This window comes from Cydia fagiglandana, chromosome 4 (assembly GCF_963556715.1).
Source record: "Cydia fagiglandana chromosome 4, ilCydFagi1.1, whole genome shotgun sequence".
NCBI lineage: Eukaryota > Metazoa > Arthropoda > Insecta > Lepidoptera > Tortricidae > Cydia > Cydia fagiglandana.
In genome coordinates, this window is record NC_085935.1 from 12,862,050 (window position 1) to 12,885,790 (window position 23,741).

At 39.4% G+C, this 23,741-nt stretch overlaps 1 protein-coding gene across 8 annotated transcripts in view; it reads left to right on the forward strand.

The window, feature by feature from the left end:
* Positions 1 to 23,741, forward strand: part of LOC134663788 (neural-cadherin) — a 440,784-nt gene that overhangs the window by 85,971 nt on the left and 331,072 nt on the right. For 7 of the 8 annotated variants that reach the window (XM_063520277.1, XM_063520279.1, XM_063520280.1 and 4 more), the window contains exons 3-11: positions 731 to 1,032; positions 3,899 to 4,035; positions 5,597 to 5,813; positions 6,597 to 6,765; positions 13,458 to 14,308; positions 14,430 to 14,621; positions 16,528 to 16,718; positions 19,864 to 20,053; positions 20,747 to 20,929. In XM_063520277.1, the coding sequence (XP_063376347.1) occupies positions 731 to 1,032; positions 3,899 to 4,035; positions 5,597 to 5,813; positions 6,597 to 6,765; positions 13,458 to 14,308; positions 14,430 to 14,621; positions 16,528 to 16,718; positions 19,864 to 20,053; positions 20,747 to 20,929 (2,432 nt within the window). Of the gene's footprint in view, positions 1 to 730; positions 1,033 to 3,898; positions 4,036 to 5,596; positions 5,814 to 6,596; positions 6,766 to 13,457; positions 14,309 to 14,429; positions 14,622 to 16,233; positions 16,425 to 16,527; positions 16,719 to 19,863; positions 20,054 to 20,746; positions 20,930 to 23,741 lie in introns of all 8 variants that reach the window. The other variant, XM_063520278.1, reaches the window with a different exon arrangement.

Sequence of the window (23,741 nt, forward strand, 5' to 3'; positions counted from 1 at the left end):
TTCCCTGCTCTAAGTTACATGCACGGCTGAAGTCCGTGTTGAGTTTAATTTCAACAAAGACAACATAAACTTAATGAAACCTGTGAAGCCCGGGAATATTTAACAAATTGAATGTAAATACACCGCTTGGGAGGCATTCTGAACATGTATCAAGCGTCGCTGTATACTTTAATAATAGGGAATATTAAGCAAAACTGCGTAGGGGGCGCCACTACCACTATCCATCACAATTTGGGGGTCTACCGTGAAACAAGGAAATCGAAATATCGTTACCTATCCTCTCTTCTCTATCACTCTTGCATATTCGAGCGATAAAGAGGCAGATTGTAGCATATCACAATACTACATGTAGGTAGACATAACTAACAAGTTATAGATATAAATATGTGGGTATGCCGTTAGCGCTTGACCATGTTTTTATTTTAGAATAAACCGCCATTGATGAAGTCACATCGTGTTTCTTTATATCGCTCTTTACGTACATTACATTTGGCGCAGTCGGTAGGATGCGAACCTACGCTCCCAGGCGTTACGCGCTAGTAAATTTCGATTTTCGCGTTTCCCGGTAGACCCTTATTAACAAACCGCCTTGACGCAACAATGTCATATTTTATTGTCTGTGAAAACTTGTCAAAAACAGTATGTATAAGTTACTCTATGGTTTTCTAGCTAGCTTAGTGCTGCACTGTCGGCAGAACATTGCAGTAATACCCCCTATTGTGTATTACAGATACGGATAACCAACGCGTAATCATCCACGTAAAGGACGTAAACGACGAGCCTCCTTACTTTATCAACCGGCCGCTGCCGATGCAGACGGTCGTGCAGCTCAACGCGGCACCCAACACGCCCGTGTTCACGCTGCAGGCCCGAGACCCCGACACGGACCACAATATACACTACTTCATCGTGAGGGACAGGACCGGCGGCCGATTCGAAGTGGACGAGCGCTCGGGCGTCGTCCGGACTAGAGGCACTGATCCGTTCCAGTTGGATATGGAGTACGTGTTATATGTGAAGGCTGAAGATCAGGTAATATTCTCAAAACTTATTTAAAATCGTGTAAGGTGCAGCCAGCGGGGAAATTTCGATTGCGGGGTAATTTCCACTAATCGAAATATCTTCCACCTTATGTAATTTTTTTTCAGTTTTATCAACTCCTTAATCGCCACTTGCACCATCCCACTAACCCGGAGTTAACCGGTTAATCCTGGAGATACCATGGTTACCAGTACAAATAGACCTTGAGTTAACGGGTTACCCAGCACCCGGGGGGGTTACTGGGATGGTGCAAGTGGCGCCAAGATGTACATAAAGGAAGTTAGAGGACTTAGAGGCTAAGGCTTGAAAATGTATGATTTATTAGATAGGGGAATACGATCCGAATACTTAGAGAATCTCTTCAAAATGAATAAAAGGTTTGCTAAATGAACTATAGTGTATGTATAAAGCGTAAGGCGTAAGGTAAAAATATTTTTCACCTCAGCAGCTCGAACAAGGGTACTTTGCTTCTTAAAAACAGTGAGCAAAATGCGATTCTGCTCACTGAGTGAGAAAAAATGGCATTCGCGCAAATCTTAAGAAAACATGAGTACAGGTATTAAGTGATAAAGAAGGATTACATTTTTCAAGTTGTCTACAGTCCGTTTTTTTTAGCATTAGAAAGAACTTCGCAGAAGTAAGGATGTGGTTCAAAATCCGGCACTTTTAGCGGTAACAATTGGAAGTAAATTATATGTATTGACCATGCTACATTAGATAAGTCAATAATTATTAACAATAAAAGAGCCTGATAAAAACTGCACGCTTGCTTCTGTGGAGTTCTTTCTAATGCTAAAAAAAACGAACTATAATAGGTATGTTCTCACTGCTTAGGGTGAAACATTTTGTGTACTACACGAGATCAAAGTTATTTACATCTCGTGCGCTTTTGAGTCCCTTACTACGCTCAAGATTCTAAATTACGACGTTACGAGCGTAGCGAGTGAATCTATTATAGAATCTTTCGCTTGCACGGGACTCAAAATAAGCACTCGAAGAAATATCAAACTTTGATCTCTTGTTATACCTACAAATAACTATTTTTGCATACATGTTATCCAATATTTGTTTCATAGCTCGAGTGTACTTTTACCGAGTGTACGGTTGGGAGCCTACGCAGCCCTCGCTACGCGCTCTACGCCGTAGCATTTGTAGACATTCCAACCAGCCAGAAACATTCCGCTGAATAAATATTAAACATATTGAATAACCCTGCGCAGTTTCTGGGGAAATCACTAACATTTTCAAAACGAATTGCAATTTTAACAAGTAGAAGTTTAGTGTAGCGTGTATCTAAGGATAATAGACGGCGCGATTCGGGAAATGAATTAGAGATTCACTAGATATGAAATAGTAAAGATATGTGACGTTTCTCGGCAAAAGGTATCTTATGGCGGTTGGCGCTTAGGCTATTATTAACGCCGCTCCAATATTATTGCGGCCATATAATGAACTCTAATAAATATTATATTTATATAATGAACTCTAGTTCATTTCTCGGTATCGTCTTGGGTCGTCCCATTCGTTTTTCGTCTAGTTCTTAAATTAGTCCTATTCTGCTTTCGTCACCCATTCTATACATTCGTCACAATCGTCGGTGGTTTTCAATGTAGAATGCGTGACGAAAGCAGAATAAGATTAAATGTAAGAACTTGACGAAAAACGAATAGGACGACCCAAGACGATACCCATTTCTCAAATCGCGCCGAGAGATAAATACGTTTCTCTAGAAATAATTCGTATGATCAACTAATACCACATGTCATATTTGAGGGGATCTGCAAATTCGGAGCCGTTTTATCTGGCACCCCTGCAGTTGCAAGTGTCCCTCAGGCGACTTACCAGCAAGGGGTACTCGTACGTCGTAACAATTTATTATAATTAAAAGAAACTTGTAGTAACCCATAATGACGTTGTTGTTTATTGCAATCTGTCCCTCCGAGTTTTACGATTAGACTTTCCGGTTATTCCCCGGTAAATATTTAGCTTGTAATGTTAGGCTGGGATTCTACTTCTATAGTCCGTTTTTTTAGCATTAGAAAGAACTTCGCAGAAGTTCGCTTGTGGTTCTAAATCTAGCACTTTTAGCGATAACAAATTGAAGTAAATTATATGTATTGACCATGCTACATTAGATAATTCAATAATTATTAACAATTAACGAGCCTGATAAAAACTGCACGCTTGCTTCTGCGGAGTTCTTTCTAATGCTAAAAAAAACGAACTATAACATTCTGAATTGTACCTGGAAGCAGATTTAAAAATGAATACGTGAAACTTTTATGATGATTTCGTGTTTTTCTCTGCCTTGCTCGAGCTCCAGGAACTATGTAGTAACTTTTGTATAAGGTTTTGGAATTTTTTGGTCACCTACTAGTGAATTTAATGATGATACTATAACTTGTTGAATTTTTTTAATACCTTGTCGGTGGCAAATAGTTTAGGCATACGGCCCATTACTCGTATTATATTATAGGGCCAGTTTAACATGGCAGCTAGCTTAAAATAGGTGGTAATACCAACTTGATAACGTAACAAAGCATTAGACACACGCACCTTAGTACCTAACCAGTAACCAATTGGCCTAAAGTTGTTGACTATTACAGTTACCTGCAATAATATGTTACACAACGAAGGCCGCAAAAACATCTGACACCATCTTATTTGTAGAGCCATAAGAGCGTGTCACATATTTTTGCGGCTTTCAAAGACTAACTATTGCACGTGATGATGATGTGATGACACTAAAAAAACCATTAATAAAAAGTACTTTTTTTTGTCAGAAACTTGTTTCTATGCAGTTTTTATTTATCTTCAATAAGTATGTTGTATTTATGAAGTCGTGTATGAATTTCAGAGTGGCCGCGTGGACGAGCGCCGCTTCCAGTCGACGCCGGAGGAGCGCCTGAGCATCGTGGGCGGCAAACGCGCCCCGCAGTTCTACTTGCCCAGCTACGAGGCCGAGATCGCTGAGAACCAGAAGAAGGATTCAGAGTAAGTTAAGACCGCCTGTCGTCTGCCTCTACATTTAATCAATTGTACTTTTCTTTTGTATCTTTTTACTGAGGTGTGCCAATAAAGAGTATTCTATCTATCTATCTATCTAAGTTTTCTTTTAGCGCTGAAGGATTTGAAGTCCTTTAAAACAATACCAACCCCGGCTTCGCAAGGGTGCAACGTGGATGGATACTAATCATTGTCATATATCAACCAAATACACAAGCCTTTACCAAAACAAATTATATATCTTGATTCTTAATCATCCCGTTGAATCAATCTATAGACCGCATTAAAATTGATGGCGTACCTACTTAGATATTATACGGCAAAAACTGACCAGCCTATAGCATCATTTTTTCGTATTTTTTACAATTTTCTGAGCCTCGAATCGTGTATTTTTTTAGTCTGGTCTGTTAAAGGGTTAAACGTTTTAAGCGAACAGACAGACAAAGCGGCTTTGTTTTAAATAATGTAATGAAATGATTAAACATTCTAATACTCGTAAAACTAAACAAATTCATCATCCTCCTGCGAGAGTCTAGAAATCACGACATTTTAATTGACACAAGTGACTTGTGCTCCCAATAAAGGTCGTTAGCTATGAGCAAGTGGCGACGCGGCCAATTAGACACCACTGTAATAATTAGTTAAAGCGTCGCCTATGATTGCGGTAATCTTTAATTGGAACGCATCAGTTTTGTTTAAAAACCGGGCAAGTGCGAGTTGGACTCGCGCACGAAGGGTTCCGTACCATAATGCAAAAAAAAAGCAAAAAAAAAAAAAAACGGTCACCCATCCAAGTAGTGACCACTCCCGACGTTGCTTAACTTTGGTCAAAAATCACGTTTGTTGTATGGGAGCCCCATTTAAATCTTTATTTTATTCTGTTTTTAGTATTTGTTGTTATAGCGGCAACAGAAATACATCATCTGTGAAAATTTCAACTGTCTAGCTATCACGGTTCGTGAGATACAGCCTGGTGACAGACGGACGGACGGACAGCGAAGTCTTAGTAATAGGGTCCCGTTTTACCCTTTGGGTACGGAACCCTAAAAAGCGTGGTATTCCATTCGGGCGTAGCGGGAGTAACAACCCCCTTTTATTTTGTAGGGAATTATGGATTATACATTAAAAAAAATTGTCTTAAATTTGGGCTAATTTAGTGTAACCTACTCCGCACTGGCATCAGCGTAAGACTTTGTACCGGTGGTATTAGTAGTAGTAGTAGTAGTAGTAGTAGTAATAAAATACTATTATTGTACAAAAAGAAACATAAAACATGAAAGAGCACACATCATTAGTATCAGATATGGCAGGGCCATGGAGCATGCCGACTTTTTAGGGAAATAGGCCAGCGTTTACGGGAGAGATGTGGTGATCCTCGCTATGGGTTGTACTTGGTCCAACAGGTCTCCATAGCGGTTCAGCGGGGGAATGCTGCAGACATTATAGGGAACTTTGAGCTAGGTACAATGCAGAGGCGGGGATAAACTAAGGGTAGTAAATTATATATATTCTAAATGAGATTTTAAACATGGACATCGTTTGTTTCCAGCATCATCTCCGTGAAAGCGAAATCGTTCGCCGACCGCGAGATCCGATACACGCTGAAGGCGCAGGGGCAGGGCGCCGGCACCTTCAACATCGGACCCACTTCGGGCATCGTCAAGCTTGCTAAAGAACTGGACTTTGAAGACCTGAGGCAGCCGCATGTGTACTCGCTAGTGGTCACGGCTACCGAGGATTCTGGGGGGTTTTCTACGTCCGTTGAGGTAAATATTACATACCTTTATATACTAAGTATTAGGATGGCATTTTTATTCAGATAGGTAGTTCAAACCTTTAAAAAATGTTGATGTTATTGAACCTGTTATAAGTTTTATATGACAACAGTTACCTAATCCGAGACACTGATATTATGTACCTACTAATAATATTTTCTCTTAGCATAGTGGCGATATTTCTAATTTCCATGTTTTATTTATATTATTGTACGATCGAGCTCGAGCTGATCTGATCCTGGCCTCGTAAAGTCGCCTAAGGAGTCCTTTGAACAATACATATACAATTTAAATTTAAAATTTTACAAATTGATTTTCAATAGTTTGCACCGGTTGTCTTAAATTAATATTGACTAATATACAAATCGCGCCAAATACCTACGAGCCACAGATTTATCGTAATTTGCGCACATTATTACGCGTATAAGGATGCCTGCAAAATTGACATTGACAAATGACATTGTTATTATCATAACCTTAAATTTTACGATCAACGAGCATGATTGTACATTATAGGCACCTTGACTTTGTTTAAGTTTATGCACAATCTTATTTAATGGTGACAACACAAATTTATCTTGAATTAGCAATGATTTAGAATGTAAACAAATAAAACGGCTGTCATTTCATTTTCCACATTCCACAGATAAAACACAGATGACACGCGATTTTGGAATTACTCGAACACAGTGTTGTTAACCTGCGATTTTCAAATTCGCCGCCGTTTTCTACTGACAATATTTGCTTGACCAAGTATATGTTTCAACATTCCAGTTAACAATACGCGTGACGGACGTGAACGACAACGCGCCGAAGTTCGAGCTGCCCGACTACCAGGCGCATAACGTAGACGAGGACATCCCGCTGGGCACCAGCATACTCAAGGTCAAAGCCATGGACGCCGACTCGGGGAAAAACGCAGAAATAGAATATTTAGTGTCCGGTAAGTTCAATTTAGTGTCTGGTAAGTTCAATTTAGTGTCTGGTAAGTTCGAGCTGCCGGACTACCAGGCGCACAACGTGGACGAGGACATCCCGCTGGGCACCAGCATACTCAAGGTCAAAGCCATGGACGCCGACTCGGGTAAAAACGCAGAAATCGAATATTTAGTGTCCGGTAAGTTCAATTTAGTGTCTGGTAAGTTCGAGCTGCCGGACTACCAGGCGCACAACGTGGACGAGGACATCCCGCTGGGCACCAGGCATACTCAAGTTCAAAGCCATGGATGCCGACTCGTGGAAAAACGCCGAAATCGAATATTTAGTGTCTGGTAAGATACATTTTACATTTCTCATGATTCTGAAAGGTGTGCAGAAAATGATACGTTTCTGCACTATAGCAGAGATGGGCATTTCGTAATTGATTCCTGATTCCACGATTACTCGAAATTACTTTGTAATCTGATTACCGATTCCCAGATTACTTTGTAATCTACAATACCGAATTACTAAGTACAATTCCATTTGAGGAATCAGGAATCAGTTTTTCAAATATTACAATTCCTAGTAATTGGAATCAATGTTGATTCCTCATTACAGGAATGCATTACTTGATTCCTTTCAGATTACATCGTACTTCTACTATCAAGAGTACATTTCGATAGTAGATATGTATAGATGTTGTTGATGTTGGCTTACTAGATATAGATGCACCTTATTTGAATAAGGTGAGCAGAATTCGGAAATGATGACAGTTTTGGAATCCGGCATGTCTGCCGTGCACTTTGACATAAAAGTCGTCATGGGTGTCTTTTTATAGGTTTCAGGGAGTGCAGAATTCGAAAATGATGACAGTTTTGGAATCCGACATGTCTGCCGTGCACTTTGACATAAAAGTCGTCATGGGTGTCATTTTATAGGTTTCAGGGAGTGCAGAATTCGAAAATGATGACAGTTTTGGAATCTGACATGTCTGCCGTGCACTTTGACATAAAAGTCGTCATGGGTGTCGTTTTATAGGTTTCAGGGAGTGCAGAAAGCGAAAATGATGACAGTTTTGGAATCCGACATGTCTGCCGTGCACTTTGACATAAAAGTCGTTATGGGTGTCGTTTTATAGGTTTCAGGGAGTGCAGAATTCGAAAACGACGACAGTTTTGGAATTCGACATGTCTGCCGTGCACTTTAACATAAAAGTCGTCATGGGTGTCGTTTTATAGGTTTCAGGGAGTGCAGAATTCGAAAATAACGACAGTTTTGGAATCCGACATGTCTGCTGTGAACTTTGACATAAAAGTCGTCATGGGTGTCGTTTTATAGGTTTCAGGGAGTGCAGAATTCGAAAATGACGACAGTTTTGGAATCCGACATGTCTGCCGTGCACTTTGACATAAAAGTCGTCATGGGTGTCGTTTTATAGCTTTCAGGGAGTGCAGAATTCGAAAATGATGACAGTTTTGGAATCCGACATGTCTGCCGTGCACTTTGACATAAAAGTCGTCATGGGTGTCGTTTTATAGGTTTCAGGGAGTGCAGAATTCGAAAATGACGACAGTTCTGGAATCCGATATGTCTGCCGTGCACTTTGACATAAAAGTCGTCATGGGTGTCGTTTTATAGGTTTCAGGGAGTGCAGAATTCGAAAATAACGACAGTTTTGGAATCCGACATGTCTGCCGTGCACTTTGACATAAAAGTCGTCATGGGTGTCGTTTTATAGGTTTCAGGGAGTGCAGAATTCGAAAATGACGACAGTTCTGGAATCCGACATGTCTGCCGTGCACTTTGACATAAAAGTCGTCATGGGTGTCGTTTTATAGGTTTCAGGGAGAGCAGAATTCGAACATGATGACAGTTTTGGAATCCGACATGTCTGCCGTGCACTTTGACATAAAAGTCGTCATGGGTGTCGTTTTATAGGTTTCAGGGAGAGCAGAATTCGAACATGATGACAGTTTTGGAATCCGACATGTCTGCCGTGCACTTTGACATAAAAGTCGTTATGGGTGTCGTTTTATAGGTTTCAGGGAGTGCAAAATTCGAACATGACGACAGTTTTGGAATCCGACATGTCTGCCGTGCACGTTGACATAAAAGTTGTCATGGATGTCGTTTTATAGGTTTCAGGGAGTGCAGAATTCGAAAATATATCTGCCATGAACTTTGACATAAACGTAATGCAGTTAACGACTGTCGGATTCCAAAACTGTCATCATTTTCGAATTCTGCACTCCCTGAAACCTATAAAACGACACCCATGACGACTTTTATGTCAAAGTGCACGGCAGACATGTCGGATTCCAAAACTGTCATCATTTTCGAATTGTGCACTCCCTGAAACTTATAAAACGACACCCATGACGACTTTTATGTCAAAGTGCACGGCAGACATGTCGGATTCCAAAACTGTCATCATTTTCGAATTGTGCACTCCCTGAAACTTATAAAACGACACCCATGACGACTTTTATGTCAAAGTGCACGGCAGACATGTCGGATTCCAAAACTGTCATCATTTTCGAATTGTGCACTCCCTGAAACTTATAAAACGACACCCATGACGACTTTTATGTCAAAGTGCACGGCAGACATGTCGGATTCCAAAACTGTCATCATTTTCGCATTCTGCACTCCCTGAAACCTATAAAACGACACCCATGACGACTTTTATGTCAAAGTGCACGGCAGGCATGTCGGATTCCAAAACTGTCATCATTTTCGCATTCTGCACTCCCTGAAACCTATAAAACGACACCCATGACGACTTTTATGTCAAAGTGCACGGCAGACATGTCGGATTCCAGAACTGTCGTCATTTTCGAATTCTGCACTCCCTGAAACCTATAAAACGACACCCATGACGACTTTTATGTCAAAGTGCACGGCAGACATGTCGGATTCCAAAACTGTCATCATTTTCGAATTCTGTACTCCCTGAAACCTATAAAACGACACCCATGACGACTTTTATGTCAAAGTGCACGGCAGACATGTCGGATTCCAAAACTGTCATCATTTTCGAATTCTGCACTCCCTGAAACCTATAAAACGACCCCCATGACGACTTTTACGTCAAAGTGCACGGCAGACATGTCGGATTCCAAAACTGTCATCATTTTCGAATTCTGCACTCCCTGAAACCTATAAAACGACACCCATGACGACTTTTATGTCAAAGTGCACGGCAGACATGTCGGATTCCAAAACTGTCGTTATTTTCGAATTCTGCACTCCCTGAAACCTATAAAACGACACCCATGACGACTTTTATGTCAAAGTGCACGGCAGACATGTCGGATTCCAGAACTGTCGTCATTTTCGAATTCTGCACTCCCTGAAACCTATAAAACGACACCCATGACGACTTTTATGTCAAAGTGCACGGCAGACATGTCGGATTCCAAAACTGTCATCATTTTCGAATTCTGCACTCCCTGAAACCTATAAAACGACACCCATGACGACTTTTATGTCAAAGTGCACGGCAGACATGTCGGATTCCAAAACTGTCGTCATTTTCGAATTCTGCACTCCCTGAAACCTATAAAACGACACCCATGACGACTTTTATGTCAAAGTGCACGGCAGACATGTCGGATTCCAAAACTGTCGTCATTTTCGAATTCTGCACTCCCTGAAACCTATAAAACGACACCCATGACGACTTTTATGTCAAAGTGCACGGCAGACATGCCGGATTCCAAAACTGTCATCATTTCCGAAATCTGCGCCCCCGAAAACTTATATGATACAGTTTCACACAAAGAGTGTATTTATAGCTGGGAGAAAAACGATCAAAAGTATTTTGACACCGAGTAATATAATTTAGTCTGAACAATATTACGTAATCAGATTACTGGAGTAATTGATTACGAAGGAATCACGATTACACTTGTACTTAGATATATTCAATTCCAAAGGAATCAACTACGCAAGTAATCAGCGGATTTGATTTCAGTAATTTCGATTACCAAAGGAATCGATTACTAAGGAATCATGATTACTGTAATGTAATGTGTAATTTAATTCCAAAAGGAATTGATTACGCCCAACTCTGCACTATAGAGCATCTTACGTTTTAAGTCTGAATTTTCAAAGTTTTTACATGAGCAAATTAAATTTAGATTTAATTCAGTTATTTTTTCAGTTATTTTTTTTAATCAGTTTTAATCAGTTATTTTTTCAGTTATTTTTTTTTCTTTGTTTTTAAACTATTTAATTGGTGTCCTGTCACCGGTAGTAGGGTTTGATTATGTAAGCGAATGTTGTTAGTTTTGGTTTGAGTCTTATCTCTTTCATGTGTGCGATGTGTGTGTGTGTGTGTGTGTGTGTGTGTGTGTGTGTGTGTGTGTGTGTGTGTGTGTGTGTGTGTGTGTGTGTGATGCGTGTTACTTAAGTATATGTTTTTACTGCATATCTATTTGCGAGTTCCTGTAATTGGCTCTATATATCTATTTAAGATTCCATTGTCATTTAGTTAGCTGTTGGATCTCCTTATGTAAATAAATAAATAAATAAATAAATGGATTAGTTATACGATTACCTACCATTCTGATATTTAGCTCGCCATTCTATAATTTACGATACGATGTCTACATTGTTAATTAAAGTACTACCCTCGAGATATACAAACCTACAAAAAAAATGTATATTTAGTCATGTTTTTACAAGATCACTTGCATCTAGACACGCGGCAGCGTGTCAAGCCAAGTTCAAGCAAAGGAACTGGCTAGCCAGCGCCGAGTGTAATATTACACGAACCACTTGGTGCCACTTTTGACCCTTCTATAACTCAAAACATCTTTGACGTAAACACATAAAACTACGTGTGTTTAATTATATCCATAAGGATATCTAGAAGCCCAAATTTCATGAAGCTAGCTCAAACGGTTATAAAGGTATGAAGGTCAAAAAGTCGTAAATTTTAAGACTGACTTATGACTTATAGTACCTAAACCTAACCTACTTCCAGATGACCTAGAAGGATGAAATTTGGAATCCAGCTTGGTTATTGTGTGTAACCGTAGGAAAAAATCTAAAAATAAAATAAAGTTAAAAAATAGGGGGGGTCCCCATACAAAAAAACCACTTTTTATTGGGACTGACATATAAGTACCTAAACCTAACCTACTTCCAGGTGACCTAGAAGGATGAAATTTGGAATTCAGCTCGGTTATTGTGTGTAACCGTAGGAAAAAATCTAAAAATAAAATAAAGTTTAAAAATAGGGGGGGTCCCCATACAAAAAAACCATTTTTTATTGGGACTGACATATAAGTACCTAAACCTAACCTACTTCCAGATGACCTAGAAGGATGAAATTTGGAATCCAGCTCGGTTATTGTGTGTAAGCGTAGGAAAAAATCTAAAAATAAAAAAAAAGTTAAAAAATAGGGGGGGTCCCCATACAAAAAAATATTTTTTTATTGTAGTGTTGGAACCGTTACAAGCAGATATTTGAAACTACCCCAATATATGTATTATTATATTTGCTATATTAAAATAAAGTTTAGTCAAAAAATAAGTGGTGTCCCCATACAAAAAACTTGTAATACGCTCTAAACAACCGGCCAACGGTGTGTCGTCGGCGGCGCGCGGCACCACATAATTATACAAAGAACAGAAGTAAAAACCATACAGCGGAAACACAAGAATAAACATTAAATCTCAATACCTGCCTAGTTTTCTTTACAAAAAGTATTGATATCCCACCAAAAACATAAATGTAAAAAAGGAGAGCCAAGTTCAATACAAAAATTATGCTTGGCTGTGGGGCTCGCCGCAAAAAGAATGGAGATCTAAATGAGTGCCACTGCCAAGTTCTATGCAAAATCCAAATATGTATTTATAGGAACAAAATAACATTATAAACAAGTATTAAACTCTATTTCTTTGCTTTATTGGATACCTACAACAATTGCTGTTATTTAAAAAAATGTGAGATCTTAAAGTAGGTTAGATTTGGCTTGGCCAGGTTTTATCAGAATTACAATATATATAAAATGATTGATATAATGAAAACTGGCCAAGTCAAATCTAACCTACTTTAAGATCTCACATTTTTTTAAATAACAGCAATTGTTGTAGGTATCCAATAAAGCAAAGAAATAGAGTTTAATACTTGTTTATAATGTTATTTTGTTCCTATAAATACATATTTGGATTTTGCATAGAACTTGGCAGTGGCACTCATTTAGATCTCCATTCTTTTTGCGGCGAGCCCCACAGCCAAGCATAATTTTTGTATTGAACTTGGCTCTCCTTTTTTACATTTATGTTTTTGGTGGGATTTTACTTTCCTCGTATTCCAAATGAAAAGCATAGTATTTAACTCGGGCGAAAGGCATAATTTCAGCCTCGGACAATTGGCGCCACTAAACTACCTCGGCAGTTTAGTTAGTTACTATGTACCTATACCTAAAAGCTTTGATATCGAAGAATTTGCTCGTATATTTACTTTTCCTGTGTAAAAGTTGTGTCGGTGTTTATCGCCAACAGAACCCTCAATGCCATCAATTCGACAACATTGTGCGCCATCTAGTACAATTCCTGTGTTACTATATATAAGGGGGAGGCCTCTGTTCAGCAGTGGACGTCTTATGGCTGAGATGATGATGAAATATAAGCAGTTTACTTGCTTGGTGGCTCTTTCTTTGTCTTCTTAACCTATTCTCATTATTTTTGTTTGTTTTCCAGACGATCACTTCAGTGTCGACTCCAATGGCATCATAACGAACAACAAACAACTTGACGCGGATAATAACAACGCTTACTACGAGTTCGTTGTCACGGCTAAAGATAAAGGCGAACCCGCTAAAACTGGTACCGCTACTGTTCGAGTTTACACCAAGAACAAGAACGATGAAGAACCCAAATTCTCTCAACAAGTATACACGCCTAATGTAGATGAAAATGCTGGACCCAATACTCTCGTGACAACTGTAGTCGCTTCAGACAAAGACGGTGATAATGTTAGGTTTGGCTTCGTCGGTGGGGGTACTAGCTCTGGACAATTTGTTATTGAAGAAATAACTGGAGTAATTCGCTTGCATAACAAAGCTATATCATTGGATAGAGATAAGTACGAACTCAATGTGACTGCAATGGACGATGGAGCGTGCTGCGTTAACGGAGATGCCACGATTCACACTTCGACTGCCGTCGTAGTAGTGTTTATAACTGACGTTAATGACAATAAACCTATTTTTAAAGAATGTCCAACTTATTACCCAAAGGTAGAAGAGGGAGCTCCAAATGGCAGCCCAGTACTAAAGGTTCATGCTACTGACGAAGACAAAGGAGTAAATGGACAAGTTAAATATTCGATAGTGCAGCAACCTAATCAAAAAGGCACTAAATTTACGGTCGACGAAGAGACTGGGGAAGTGTCCACTAATAAAGTATTCGACAGAGAAGGTGATGATGGTAAATTTGTATCGGTTACGGTAAAGGCTACGGACCAGGGTGAACCCTCGTTAGAAGGCGTTTGCTCGTTCACGGTTGAAATTACTGATGTAAACGACAACCCACCGCTATTTGACCGACAAGTAAGTCTTATTTTGTTTTAGTTTCGCACTATAATTGCACGTCGACACCAGTGTTTCGCATGAATCCCTGTGCAAATACTTCCAAGGGATTAAAATCGTTATTTTATTACGTATCTTGCAGAAATATGTGGAGAACGTCAAACAAGACGCCAGTATAGGTACAAACATATTGAGAGTATCCGCATCCGACGAGGATGCCGACAATAACGGCGCCATAGTTTACACTCTGAGCGCCCCGTACAATCCCGGAGATATTGAATATTTCGAAATCCAGCCCGAATCGGGCTGGATCGTTCTAAAGAAGCCCCTCGACGTAAGTATTCAGCCGCATTCTATTAGAATTTAAGATATATTTGTGACAAGAGCGACGAATGAATGAGATCAACTTTACTACAAAGTTTGGTGGATGAGTGCTACACCTACAGGCCGTAGGATTCAATTGGCACACGTTTATGTTGATTAAATGTAAATAGTTCTAAATTACTGCTGCTGTACATTGCTGTGGAGAGCGGTCAATCCTGGCTGTGAGGAGTAGTTGTCCATTGAGCGGCGCGGCGGGGGCGGGGACGCCGGGGGGCGGGTGGCGGCGAGGCCGCGGGGCGTGGACGCCGCCGCCGCGCCGTCGGGGCTTGTTCTTCTTGCAGCACAATTAGTTTCAGTTGCCGCCAGCGCCGGCTCCGCACTAAGTCTTCGTTAACATTTATTTCCGCAGCACTATCTTGCATTCGACTCTTGCCGATAAAATGACCCGTGTACAATACCTGAAACAGAGAGAGACTCCTGTAAATATGTTTTCACGTTGACCTATGTTTAGTTCTAAAACATGTACAGTTTCTGTAAGAGCACTTCTGTATATTTCGCACAGACTAGATTTGAAGTTTATTTTATTGTAAGTATAATCGATTAATTGATTTGGGAAGCTTACGCTTTTAATGACCTTTCTGTATTATACGTACATGTTTTGTTACTAATATCCAAGCAGCGGAGTGAACCCGCGGAGGCGTTCGATGCCGCCTCGACTGTCATCCCGGATAGTAGACGACCACTCATGCCTCATATATATCATATATCATCCCACCCTCTAACATACCTATCTATTATCATGATAATACAAATTTTTTACAGGGCGCCTGAATTTAACTGATATTTATTGTACATTGTTAGTATAATTGATTATTATGTTGGTCAGATTGCCTATTCGGCAGTTTGGCCATCGGCCAGTTGTGACATTATTCCTTCTGTGAAAGGGGCAACGTTTCCAAAAACAAAATTTGTACAGTACAACCGTAACGTCCATCGTTTGTATAATATATTCATTTCAATGAGTGTCGTTTCGTTGTAGTGGTTACTACCAGCAAGAGGTCGCAAACCGTGCTATGACAGACTGACCTTTCCGCCATGTCTTGTATGCAGAGCTGCATGCATTTGCCTGCTTTATGTTTCATTACTTTTCATTTCGATATTAGTTTAGTTTATTGTAAAAAGTAATTATTTATATTGTACAGTTTGTCTTTTTCCCTAGTGTACAGAAGGACCGTGTAAAATATTACAAATATTATGTTTCCAATTTTTTTTTCTTGCACCATCTAAATATTGGCTACCGGGAATGATCTGTAATTCGGCTCGAATGTATTTCTGCAAGTAGACGATTGAGAGGATCCTTACGGTAAATTTAATATCTTTCTTCATCTTGATTTTATTTGGCTTATCGAATGTCTGTGTGACGAATGCGTGTAGGTATGTTTTCGTTAGTAGATAATCAGCTAACGTGACTCTTTTATAGCCAATAATTTTTAACTGAAGAGAACGATAGTTTAATTTATTTTTGATTGTTTTAGTTTATTAGCGACTCGTACGTTATGTGTTTATATTTGAGTTGTGTTCTGTTTATTTGTCCCCGCTGACCTCTGCCCGTGTCTGTGTAGCGGGACAGGTACCGTCTGCGCGTGCGCGCCTCCGACCGAGGCGAGCCGCCCTCCTCCGCAGACGTGGACGTTGAATTAGACGTGGTAGACAGGAACAATAAGCCCCCCATCTGGGACATGACCACGTATGGCCCCGTTCACATCAAAGAGAATGTCACAGTGGGTACCGTAGTGACCAGTGTGAAAGCCAGGTTGGTATAAGGCGCAGCGGGCTCTCGGGCCCGCCGCTCCTCCACTCCCTAACACTACTAACGACGTGGTTTTGTCTGTTTCCGTCGACTCTTTCCCCGATAGCGAGAAACGTACAAGTTGGAGGCTATGGCTCAAGACAAGGGCTTCCCGCCCTTGTCCAGAACCGTGGAGGTCCAGATAGACGTAGTGGATCGCGCGAACAATCCCCCCGTGTGGGACCACACGGTGTACGGCCCGATCTACATTCGAGAGAACTTGCCCGTGGGTGCCAAAGTGGTGTCCGTGAAAGCAAGGTGCGTGTCCTCAGTCTCCGGCACGGGCACCGCACGCAGCCCCGTCACCTGCACGCAGTGTGCGCTGTACGGCGCCGCGGCCCAAACATCGCTTGCGCTTCCGCTGCCGCCCGTGCGCGCTCGCCTGCGGTGCCTCACTCTGCCGAGAGCGCCCCAGGGCTCGAGGCAGCGCGCGGCGCGGTCGGCGACGCGTTCTGAGCTAAATTGAAATTGCATTCAATGTTTGTGCGCTGCGCGCGTCTTCAACTATCGTTTTATTTGCCTCTCACTTGGTGATCTGACGACGATGTTCTTTGTATTGTCCGTGGTTAATTAATGTATTGAGCATCATCACGAGTTCACTCGGTCTTGTCGTATTCACCTGCGTGCAACTTAAAGGGCTCACTGCTTACATGGAACGGGGATCACGGAAAAAAACATTTGTTCAAATATATTTTTGGGTAAAGACTTAGATTACTTAAAATATTGGTGTTTATTGTAGAGCAAAAATATTTTTGAACAAATGGTGAGAGGTGATGATGGTACCTACGTATTGCGAACGTCCATGTCCATTGTATCTTGCATGTAGGCTGACGTATCAGTGCATTATGGAATTATCAGTCATATCTTTTTAAATTGTCTAATTTTACGAGATTTCAGTGTAACGGTTAATTTATTAGCATGTCAACGATAATCCTTGTTCTAGGTAGAACGTAGTGTTGAAGTAGGAATCAAAAAGTTCTTTTAAATTATTCTTACTGCTTGCAAACGTTCATGTTTAATTAGAAGTATCAAACTATAATCTTCATTTACGTTTTATTAGTTCATTAATTTCAATCTGTAGTCAGTTTGAAGCATTAATAGTCGTTTATCAATATCAAGATCCAGTTGGCATTTATTTAAATTGACGTGAGTGTTATAGAAAAGTATATTCCTAGTCGCTTTTTGATCTAGATTAAAACGAGTTCAAGATCTAGGCATATTTTATCGTATAGCTATTTGCAAACTCTGCTCTAGGAATCCGAATTTCGATTTAGAGGAATTCCGTAGAACCGTGAGTATTTAACAGCTACCATTTTCTTCAATCATCAAAGTTTATCTGAACAAATAAATAAGAGATCGTGGAATACTAATTTACTCACAATTATATACCTGTGCCCTGATTATCAAAAGCATGTAACTTGTAATACAAGTGGAAGTGCCTTTCTAACAAAAGCTATCAAAAGGGACTTCCACTTATATTACAAGTTACAAGCTTTTGATAAACGGCACTGATGTCATAAGGAGAAGTTTACAAACAAAATGATTGAAGATAATGGCTACCATACCAATTGGCTATACATTTTCAAAATTTCTCCATCCATTGCGACATGGTAAAGGAATGTGCATCACTAAGTGTTCCACGGGCTACCGTTAGATAACTGTTTTAGCATTCGCATTATTAGTTACCTAGTGCATCAATCACTGTGTTGGCCGATGGCAAGTTTCACATCTGATGTCTATCTGTTCGTCCTAAAACACACACTTCACACTCACAACTGAGACTTACATGAAACGAATACTAACTCACTTTACTAATAAGTTAAGTCCTTATTTAGTATAACATTGGGAATATCATTTTTTATCTTGTCTTCCGTAACGTTTGCTCGCAAAGTATATTTCAAGACAATACAAGTTTAAGATGTATTTCAAGACAATCGAGGAATTTAAATGCGCCTAGCTCAACGCAGATGGCTCTGCAATTGAAGTTATTAACTGACAGATAAGCTTCCTCTCTCTATCTTCCGAGCTATATATCTCACACGGTGATGGGGTCAGCTTTCCGTGTTTTTTGCCTCCACTTCGCCCTATCCTCGACGTCGTTTTGAGCTTCCGTGAGCTCGAAATCCAGGTTTCGAGTTAGAAGCAAATAGACCAGTTCCTTGTTTATAGGATTAACAATTGGAAGCTTACAAGAAGCTGTCAAGGTTTAGTTTAACCCAACTGTTTTTTTAGGAAGCATTAAAACTTACCCGAATGTTTACTTAGGTAATGTACCTATTGTTACTAGGGAATGACATTTCATAAAATGATATTCTCAAAATGAAACAACATTAACCCTTTACCAGGCTAAAGTATATATATTTCCCACATACGGCTCTTCAAACATGTGTTCGATTTTCGATGAATAAGACTGACATTCGATTGTCATTATTTTAATGTCAGCGTGGTAAAGGGTTAAATATCTTAGTTACCATTAATATAAAAGCCTAGAAACTTAGTTTCATAAAACCCATCTGGTCTATTAAGGAGTGAAACCGAAATATGACTAGCTTCATCTCTTTTGTTCCTATCATAATCGAGATTTGAGAGAAAGACCGATACTTGCAATGTGATATTTAAACATTGGTTTCAGTGCGATTAGAACAACTATACATTTTCTAGGCTTTGTTTATTCTATGTTAGTTTTGATATTCATAATATGCATTAGACACACGGTTTTAAGTTCGGATATCGGAATTTGTGTTTGCACATAAATGTTTTTGTTTACTCAGAAATTCAGAGCCTTCACTTATAAATCCATAAATGCATATGTGTCGCTTAACTTCAAACTCCGGTAAATCCATTCGACCCTCTCAGCAAATATCGACCCTATTACCTTTTCTTAATACCAAAATCGCATAATCTGACAGATGGATTTACCCAAGTTTGAAGTTAAGCGACTCATATATTCCGTGACTATACAGATTTATCCAAACAGAAAGACGGGTACCATAGACAATATCTGAATTTATTAAGTCATCTCTGTGTGATCGAGCAATGAGGATAGTATTTAAGGTAAACGTACTGGTGCTCGACGCGGTCCCAGTACATGTCATCTTGAAACTTAAGTCATTGTCAATAGAGGATAGAGGTGACAACAGGGTGTCATCTATTGGGCATAAGCATGTCGAGCACAAGTACCTTTACCTTACACCTTCATTTTCTCATAAAACCATGTGTTTACGCATAATATGAAACTCACGAAAGGTTCATTTACAAATATAAAATCTGGGCTCATTATTCATTATTTTGTCAAATATTATACAAAACATTCGATGTCGTGATGTCATGTGCCGGTAGATTTCCAGTAAACGTGCCTTTGTGCCTCGCAAAGGTGCCTCCTGTAACCTATTGATGTTTTCAGCTCGGGCATTGAGAACAACCCGACCGTGTTTTACCGGTTGATGCCCGGATCGACAGCCCAAACGAACAAATTTCATACATTTTATTTGCAACAACGAGCCGACAATGGATTTACTTGGGCGGATATAAAAGTTAATCATCCATTGGACTATGAGAGCATTAAGGAATACAATTTGACGATACGAGTGGAGGTAAGGCTTCTTGGTTTACTCATTAAGTGTTGTACAGTCAGCAGCAGAAGTTGCTAAGCTGATCAGGTGTTCAAAATGATCTTGACGCGACATTATTGTTGAGAGAATAAGAGCGTGTCAAGGTTATTTTGAACACCTGGCCCGCTTGGCAACTTCTGCTGCTGACTGTACCTACGAGTTCATTTTTATCAAAACTTACTCCGAGTATGTTCATTACTTTTTGAAACTGATAACTTTAAAATCAACTCTATTTGTACGTTTATAATTATATAATTTTACATATCGTCGCGTCGACTTAAGTCGAAAACCTCGTCCATTTCAAGGAAATTAGTAATTGCTGCCTTGGACAACAAGTCGTAAACCTCGTAACTCCCCCGGAGGAGCGACTTGCGACTTAAGCCGACGATATGTGTTGATAAAAACGGCTAAAAACCTATTCTAAGTACTCTGACAAAAATATCAATATCACGGAATGTTTTTGACCACGAGGACAGCGCCCTCTAACTAACGTTTGTTGAACTAACACCAAATTGTTAACTTCACTTGACAAGGTTCCTAGAGAGTGCACCGATGTCCCGATAGAGGGCGTTTTATTCATTCGTCACTTTTATACTGTCCTCTTGTAGCTACTGTGCTGAATTTGTGAAAATGATGTCGCTAAATTAAACGCTAATTTATACCTTATCGTCACAGAACAACGGTGCTCAACAACTGGCCTCGGAAGCGACAGTCTACATCATGTTAGAAGACGTCAACGACGAAATACCACTGTTCACGGAACGAGAACAAGAGACGGTGCTGGAAGGAGAGCCCATCGGCACGAAGGTCACGCAAGTGAACGCGATAGACAAGGACGGCACGTTTCCCAACAACCAGGTTAGTCAAATTTTGTAGAAATAAAAAAAAATCAAGTGATATCAGTTTTAAATTTTAAATGTATTTGTTTAGCAAAAGGTCGTTTATATAGTGCGACAAAAATAGTAGAATTTAAATAACATGGAACTAAAAAATGTCCATACCTACTTGAAAGTTGCCAAGTTTAATCATTTTACGTCAAAAATGTGACAGTTACGTAGGAAGTGGCGCCCTCAATAATTTTCATATGGCAAAAAATATAAGATGGTCAAGCAAATCTTGTCGGTAGAAAAAGGCGCGAAATTCAAATTTTCTATGAGACGATATCCCTTCGCGCCTACATTTTTCAAATTTGCCGCCTTTTTCCACTGACAAGATCTGCTTGACCAACAATAAAAAATATACGTTTAGAGCAGGAAAAAAAAACAAATTTCACGCATTCTAAACTTAAAAGAGAAAGAACTAGGTACCTACATATTAAACTTAATTCAAATCTGAGAGAAGGTTGAGAAACTAAATGATTGAAAAACTTTAACCAGAAGGTTTTTTTGTAAACAACGTCCTCCTGTATCAAAGTCCGTTAAACATGTAAAACGAGTCCCGCACACTAATCCGTGTCCCTAGAGCTTAACCAAAGCCGGTCTCAAAAATATGCATAAGCACCAGTAAATTTTCATTTAGTATTTTTTTAATAATTTATATAACTCACGGAAATTATCGCAGCTCAGGAGTAAAAACCACATAAAACTTATCCAAAATCCATCAGTAGGGTTTCACACGCACACACACAAACAAAGAACCAATCTCTCATCCCAAATGCATAAACCGTCTCCTTTGCATCGTGGTTAACTAAGGGGTCAACAGCTTTCAAAATTAGGTCACAAGAGGATATTCGAGTTCCAACCTTTGTCTTTTCAAACTTTAACCTTTTGGACACCCTTGAGGTACGAGATGTCTCCCCCGCGCCGTAACGTAACGCTTATTTATGGTATGGCGTAGGTACACCGTTTAAATAACCATTATTACTTTTGAGGATTTTGTTGGCTCACTTGGCAATAGGATTTTTTAAACTTGACAAATGGCGACATATAATTTAACCATCTCAAACGCTGAACGCTAAATAGATTAGTACAGTACTGCATAAACACGTAAAAGCTCAAGAATTTCTTTTATTTGAACAAGTTAACAAATTGCCAGGTATTGGCTTAGTAAATAGGATATTTACTGACGCAGTACGCGCTCATGAGGGTAACTTAATTTCCCCGGGATTAGGTATGTTTCTACCGATGTTCGTCCTGTAATTAGCTTTACTCTCATTTTAACGTTCCCTTTTCCTGAAGTCCATTACAAAGAGCTATAGTTCGTTTTTTTTAGCATTAGAAAGACCTCCACAGAAGCAAGCGTGCAGTTTTTATCAGGCTCTTTTTAATTGTTAACAATTATTGAATTTTCTAATGTAGCATGGTCAATACATATAATTTACTTAAAATTATTACCGCTAAAAGTGCCGGATTTGGAAACTTCTGCGAAGTTCTTTCTAATGCTAAAAAAACGAACTATAGGTTGATTTATAAATCTTAACCTGCTGAAGCAATATTATCCCATCTCTCACTTTTACTAGGTACACATTACTGTATTAAACCTTTTGAAACCTTTAGATCCCTTTAAGGCAAACGAGTACGATCCCTTTTCTTCGTTAGTAGATATAGGTTCCTAATTGATTTGGCAGTTAGCGTCATTGGCTCTCGATTCTTTATAGATATATCCAAAAGACTCCCATCCCTCGTCAGTCGTATTTACGCAAACGGGAAGCTATTATATCAATGGCTCTTCCAAATAGTTTTCTTCTTGTTATTAAATGTGTCCTTGACGATTTATTGTTATGAGGGTGGCGAGCAAAGCGTTAAATTGAGGGATGGTGGCGGTCGAAGTACCTTTGACTTATGAACACTTATATTTACGGTGAGAGCACGAAATAAATAAAACAGCGGTGGCACGCAAACAGTTGAAGACTTATATGGTTTGTCTTTTCTGTGCCCTAAAGTAAACAATATTTTTCAATAATAATGTTGATACTCCTGAAAACTACATGAGAGCGCTGGTAGCCTAGCGATAAGGGCGTACGACCGGAGGAGGATTTTATAGTGTAACCTACTTATCTCCGTCAGAACTATCAAACTTTAATAAATAATTTAGTTACAGTAACTTAAATCTTTTAATTATTTGTATGTAAGGTGTTAGTATAATAAAACCTAGATTACCTAGTTTAACTATAAAGCCGACATTAAAAGTGAAGCCAAAATACGATTTTGTCTAACTAACACGCGTATTCGGGAAACGACATAATCATAAGATCTAGAGACGATATAGAGATCAACTAGATTTACATTAGATATCGACTAGATGTGACTTGGATATCTAAGTCATAAGTTGTAGAAATCGTTCAAGAGGACCTCCAGGATCGCGGAAACGTCAAATTTGACATATCTATCTTACAAATATCTTTAAATTATCCGTATTGTAACTTGTTGAGGTATATTAGAGATCTAATTCATTTTCCGAATCGAGCCGTAAATCGCTATATAATATGTAATCAAGTCAAAGATCGACTCTGCAATGTACAGTGAAAGGAAGCAGCCTGAAATAACGTAGTTCCAACACCTGAAACATTTTTTTCGGAGCAAGTTCGTGGCTATCCCACAACTGTTAGTGCTTGAGAAAGGAGACCTAGTGTTTTTTAAATATAAAAGCACTATTGCAAGAATTAAACTGTTGACTAAAATGCGCAGTGCAGTTACGGCTAACACTTTCCAGGAATGTATATTTTTGTGGA